The sequence below is a fragment of the Limulus polyphemus genome, unplaced genomic scaffold (assembly GCF_000517525.1).
Source record: "Limulus polyphemus unplaced genomic scaffold, Limulus_polyphemus-2.1.2 Scaffold4217, whole genome shotgun sequence".
NCBI classification, from domain to species: domain Eukaryota; kingdom Metazoa; phylum Arthropoda; class Merostomata; order Xiphosura; family Limulidae; genus Limulus; species Limulus polyphemus.
The window spans coordinates 13,575-20,416 of NW_013669827.1; the positions used below are offsets into that span (position 1 = coordinate 13,575).

The 6,842-nt window shown below is 29.2% G+C and overlaps 1 protein-coding gene across 2 annotated transcripts in view; it reads left to right on the top strand.

Annotated features, from left to right (window-relative positions):
• The first annotated feature begins 771 nt into the window (after positions 1-771).
• The window catches only part of LOC106470789 (3-phosphoinositide-dependent protein kinase 1-like), a 50,241-nt gene continuing 44,170 nt past the window's right edge, over positions 772-6,842 (top strand). The window contains exon 1 of one of the 2 annotated variants that reach the window (XM_013931355.2): positions 772-926. In XM_013931355.2, coding sequence (XP_013786809.1) covers positions 903-926 — 24 coding nt within the window. In that variant the 5' untranslated portion in view covers positions 772-902. Of the gene's footprint in view, positions 927-1,377; positions 1,429-6,842 lie in introns of those variants that run through there. The other variant, XM_022399428.1, reaches the window with a different exon arrangement.

Sequence of the window (6,842 nt, forward strand, 5' to 3'; positions counted from 1 at the left end):
AGAGGTATCTTTCTACTGCTCTTTTGATCATACTAATAACCTACAGCACAGATATATTGGGCTCTGACCCCAATCCTCTGAATTCACACATCTCCGCCTTCCCCATGGTCAGCGCATTTATCTTCACACGACGACTGCTTTGTGTTCTCAGAAGAGTCAACCATTCTTATGATAACAATGATAAAAATACATCTATTTGTCTGCAGTAACTATATATACAATAATTTATTTAAATTACGTAAACACCCTTGTGTGTGTATTTTTCCTTACTAAACAATGCACATTGACTTCTTACTGTAATTTCCAAACTAAATAATTAACTTTGCAAGCTAACAAAAACACATGCCATGAAATAAATTATGATTTAACGAACGTAATCTATACCATTTTTCATTACTTTTAAGTGTCAAATGTATATATTTATATATCAAACAGAAGTCAGATTGTTTGCAAAAGTTACACTTCGGAATATTTTATTTTGAAAGAAGATAATTAGTATGGTTATTTGTTCATAAGAAAAAAGCTACACAATGGGATATCTGTTTTTTGCCCACCTCAGGTATCGAAATCCGATTTTTAGCATTATTAGCCCCTCAACTTACTCATGTTTTTATTAGCATGCAACTAAAAATAGGCCATTTGTATTTTTCTTCCTATAGTTATTTAAATCAAAAGAAATTCTTGTTAATTAACTTCGTGCAAATTTATCGGACAATAAGAATCAAATTTCGTTCCACTGGGTATAGCTTTAACGATCCTGACGAAAACTGAAAACACTGTATCGTCAGTTAAAACGTAATGCTTTGAGAGTATTCTTTCAGGGTGCGCTTTGAGGCATTTGACATGGCCGAGTTTAGGGACCCGAGTGGGTGTTGGGTTTCTGTTATTTGAATTTGCTTATAATGACATCAGTTAAAGAGAGATTGGTATGTAAAATGTTAATTTTTTTGTTCTTCATTGCAATTTTAAGTCTGATTTTGCATGGCTAATTATTGCAGTTTCAAAGTGTATGTTCATTTCCGTTCTTTTTTATCGTCATGATATACATAGCATTATTACTTAGTATTACTATAATATAGTATATATTATAGTATTAGCATTGTAAAAATATAGCTATAATGTAAATTTTAACGTAAATTTAGCCAAAAATGTTGATACTTATCCTACTCTTAGGCCTGTCTTACTTTAAGACTATGCTGTATAGTGTATAGGTAGTTTATAATATAATTACTTAGAATCAAATTAAAAACTTAGTTAGGCTTAGGCATGAATAATGTAAAAATATTGTAATTTGTATGTAACAAGTTAATATTAAATTAATAACGTTACATACTCGCTTAGTAATACTAATCTAATAGTAATAATACTGTTATGTGCCTTTCCGGAATTCTGATGGGACGAAAATGGCAAAAGAGTCGTCGAAATACGGTAAAGTAATTTTAAGACCTTGTGTAAAAACTATTTTGGACAATTTTCTTAAAACTACTATGTACTGGTAGTAGTACTACTACTTATGACTCTAACTTCTAAGTCTAATCAATGTTAAAACTTAAGTTAGTATTTAAAAAACATTAGGTCAGCATGACTTGAAATAGATTCACTTGAATGATATATAGTGACACAAAGTCTCAAGTCAACTGAAAGTTACAACTTCTAAAGACAAGTAATATATTAAAATTTAAAATTAGTCTTTATTATTACTACTACTAACGTAAGTTGCCTTAAAGTCACCATTTTTGACCATAAACTTATTAATGACCTTTAAGTTATTTCATTTATAATAATGTAAAACAGTTACACAGAAGTAACTTAATGTTTTGAATAAATAATTACTTGAGTTGTACTCTATACAAACTTATTAAATCTAAAAATTTAAAAGGCTACTACTAATTCAAACAGTAATAGTACATATGTGTAAGGTTCAGTTTTTTGCATCAAAACATAAGACTATTTGAATTTCTCTAATTCTTAAATACAAACTGAAACAATTTTTATGAAATTAATAGTAAAATGTAGTATGAGTGTTCATACAACAAACTTTCAACTTCGTAGAGGATAAATTTATCAAGAAAGCTTCATAAAATATCTTAATTTTTTACAGTGAAAAATCTAAATGCCCTAATCCATCCTCAGTTTATACATTTTGCTATTCTGATAAACAGTTAAGGATAGTGTAAGTTGAATAAGTCAACACATAAATAGTGGTAAGTGTGGTATAATTGCTGTGTTAGTAATCTGCCATCTCCCTTCATGAGTGGGCCATTTCTACTGTAGTAAATTAACAGTTAGTTTTAAAAGGGTATAAAGAGTGAGATGACCTGATGATTTATGGATGGGGATTCATATGGGCCCCCACTAACTTTTAAAACATGTTTCTAAACTATTTATGGATCAAATTGCTTGTTGGTCCATTGCTATGTTGTTCACAAAGTTTCTAATAACAAAATATATACATATAAGCAAAAATACCATCAATATTACAATTAATCTCAGTAATTATTGCTGGGATTTTCCATATAGCCTTTATAGAGAATATGAGTTATTTTACCCAGTTTTGGTCACTTCTTTATACTGAGTGTTTTAGTAAGCAAAATCATAAAATTATTTGATATATTGTAATTTGTGGACTTCCACTGGTAAAGAATGGTACATAAAAAAATCAGTAAAAAGAAAAGATGGTTAATATAACAGAAGGTTCATTTCTGATACCTGTGGTGTGCCAATATGGCACTTACTAAAAAGTTAACATTTGTGAACAGTTGGCAAAACAAATGCATATTTATTTTAAAAACAAAATGTGTAAAAAGAATGGGGGGTTCAGTATTGATTATTGATATAAATCTTCTTATAAGTGAAATAAACACATGTCAATAATTCATACATTTATCATTTTTGTGTTTGTAGGAAGACTATTGTTCTGAAGTGTGTTTGAAACAGAAATAATTAGAGATAGTTGAGTTTTATTCAATATCATTGCAATTTTATTGATATTCATAATTAAACTTGTTACTGATTTTATAGAAGGAGCTGTTGAAGAAATGCTTCAATATTTGTTAATGATGTGACACATAAATTATAAGTACTTGAATTACTATAATATAAGGTAAAAATATAAGTATTATTTTAGTATTACTTAAAATTTAGAGTAGTTAAAAATAATATTATACTTACAGATTTGACGAAAGGTTAAATAGAAAGCATAATATATGATTTAAAGGCCTAATGCATTCTTTGATTCATTGCACCATCTGCTGTGGAATACAGTTTTGTCTATTCAAGACTCATCAGTCCAGCTTCAGTCAGCAAACCAAAGAAATACAGTTAGGCCTGTAATGATTTTGATATTTATATATTATTCATGAGATTTTTGAGTCCTTTTTAACTCACCATATAGTAATCTCAATTAATTTAGGTGTATGTGAATAATATTATAGCTTTGTGTCTCATTTATTCAATATTATACAGCAAACCAAATGTTTAATGATTATATTACAGATTTCTTTTCAACCGATATAAAATCTAATCTGTGACATATTTTACTTTTGGTGAAAAGAAATCTGTAATATAAACATTAAACATTTGGTCTGCTGTGTAATATCAAATAATAAATTTGGCACATTGCCATAATATTATTCACACACCTAAATTAATTTAGGCTACTATATGGTGAGCTAAAAAGGACTCAAAATCTCATAAATAACTAATATAATGCTTTGTTTATAGATAGTAGGTTATACTATACTAGGATACTAAATTAATTAAACAGTAGATAGAAATAGATAATTATCACAAGTGTTAAACAAAGAAGGTAGTGAAATACGAGATAAAATTTATGAAAGAGTTAAAATTGTCTCCATTATTGCTACTAGTAGTGATACTTATGGTAGCTGCTGAGTATTAGGTATTGTTGTCTAGTAAATTATGTTTTAGCAGTTAGCTATAACTAGATGTGTTTTGTATCTAGTTGAGGTATAAAAACCCTATAACCCGAGTGCTTTCGAAAAGTGGAACTTTCTTCTTTAGGGGCAAACTGGTAATTAATAGTATTGTTATTAATTAATAGGGGTGTTTTACTGCTAGATTTATCAACATTTTGATTTATAAATTTTGAAATAGTTTACTTTTAGTTAATTTTTGCTTATGTTTGGCTAGATTGATAACAAAGAACAAATTCTAGCAAAATTTTCACATGGTGCTTACGAGTATTATTATTATTACAAACAATATTGAGGAGTTTGGGCTCTAGTTTTAAAATGGGTATGATATAATTGAACTAATTAACCCTGGTTAGATTCAGAGAATATTGTTAAAAAAATTATTTGATGATCCAGGCTATAAGCTACTTAATAGTTACTTAAAAGATGTTTGAAAGATTTTTATTGGTGATGGTTGTAGGCCATCTGACCAGAAAGATGAGGTTAGTGAGAAATCTGTATAAATATAATAGCACTGTCTGTTGTATGTCCATGTAACTATTTCACAGGGTATGGTATGGAGGTTAAATGGGTCCATGGGGAGATGCATACAAATTTTCAGATTTGCAGTTTTCATTGGTGTTTTTGTATTTTTTACCATTACTTTGCCCCCTGTTAATGGATCTTCACCAAATTCTGTATGAAAGTTTGTTGGGTCCATGGAGAGATGCATACAAATTTTCAGTTTTATGGTTTTTATGAGTGTTTTTGCATTTTTTACCATTACTTTGCCCCCTGTTAATGGATCTTCACCAAATTCTGTATGAAAGTTTGTTGGGTCCATGGAGAGATGCATACAAATTTTCAGTTTTATGGTTTTTATGAGTGTTTTTGCATTTTTTACCACTATCTTACATCCTGTAAATAGATCTTTACCAAATTTGGCATTTGAGTCCATGCAGAGATACACGCAAACTTGTGGTTTCTCATTTTATGTTTTTCAGATTTCATGGCCATTTTTGTATTTTTTACAGTTACATATAAGGGAAGCAACTTTTCATGTTCTAAAATAATGTTTCATTAATCATGAATCTACATAACTCCCATCCAGGAATGGGTACTCCGGCTAGTTGTATAATAAAACAAGATACGGTTTAATTAAGAAGATTACTGGTGCAATAATTATTAAAAAAAATGATTGAGATTGTATGGAATCGAATAATGAGGAAGAGAGATTTCTTTTAAATATTTTCATGATTTTCTTTTCCAGAATGGTCAACCAAACAAGGATGGGGGTTACAGTTTTAGACATATTGTTAACTAGTAATGAATGTATGGTTACACGTGATGAAGTAGGGGAACATTGGGGAAGAGTGATCATTCTGTAATTAGGTTTTAATATTTTTTACATCTTGAGATAAAAAGAAGTGAAGGTGCAGTAAAAGCTTTATCTAGTACAGAAAGCTCTTATAACTGGAAATTTCGATATCTCCAAACACAAGTACTCATTGTAGTTTAGTTGTTCTGCTGTGGCTTTGTTTACGTTCTTTCACCGACAAGCTTCAGTTGTTAGCTGCTTGTACTGTGATTCACAATTAAAATACTGTATTTTAAAAAGTTATGTTAATTTTCACTTATTGTTTAAAATTGTTATAGACGATGTAGTAATACTGTACTTTAGAATAGGAACAAGATGTCAAAATGTTTCCTGTAAAATATCATAAGGGAAATGCTTTCTTAACCTGAATTTTCACGTATTTGTCATTGCCCTTGGCTACCAGATTCTAGATACAATAAAGCTTTTACTGTATATCACTAAGGAATTGGAATAATGAGATAAAAGATGATATGAGACAGACTTGGGAAATTTTTCAACGTAAATTACTTTTAATTCAAAATAGGCATGTCCTAAAATGAGGGGAAGACAAAGGAAGAAATCAAGGATAAAACTATGTTTAAGAAGTGTAAATTGATAGGTTGGAAGATTAATAAAAGTATAGGAAAGTTAGGTATATGGTTGAAAAAGAAATATGGAAATCCAAAAATGCTTATACATACAGTATGAGAAAGAGCTGACTGATGCTGTTAAACTATTAGCAAGAACTATTTTTAAATTTGTTAAAAGTAAGCAAAATGTTCATATGAGGATTGGATCCTTAACCCTTTCAAGATGGGTCACAGATGAAAGGCCATGTCATCTTGTTTGTTGATTCTCATTCAAAATTTTATTGAACTACTATTTCATAAATTTATGTCAATAACTTTGGTATCAAACTGTAGATTATAATTCAAATTTTAGTACTATATATTACTCAATTTCTTAATTTAAAAGCAAATGTTAAATAAACAGATAAACATCAATTTTTGTGTGTCACGTGGTATGTTGAATGCATTACTGGTTCAGATTAGATATTTGTCAAGTCAAAATTCTAAGTCTATAGTTTTGTATGAATTAGAAACTCAAATTACCAATATTGACAAGATAGAATATAAAATAAGAGCCTCTTTTCATTATGCTAAGATATTGCTCATCTAATAAATTAAACACTTCTTTCCATTTTTGGAAATGCTCTTTTATATACACTTACTTCTATATATGACATGAATAACCAATCAGAAGCTCAGAATGTCCCCCTAGTGGCATTTCTCAGCCATTTTAATGGGCTTGGTGCCATTTCTTTTGAACCAATATTTCAACGAGGTAGGGTGTGTCTTTAGTCTGCTTGAAATTTAATATTTTTTTAGACTGAAATACATCTTAGTTACTAAGCTTAATAAATTATAGTGGAATTCTATGGTATTAATGTAGTAATTTATGATTGTTTAGTTATTCAAATGTATATATAAAACCTAAAAAAAAAATATTTTGTTTCGTATCCTCCACATGCAAATTTTTAAAGGCTTAGCAACCTACATCAAGCAGCAACT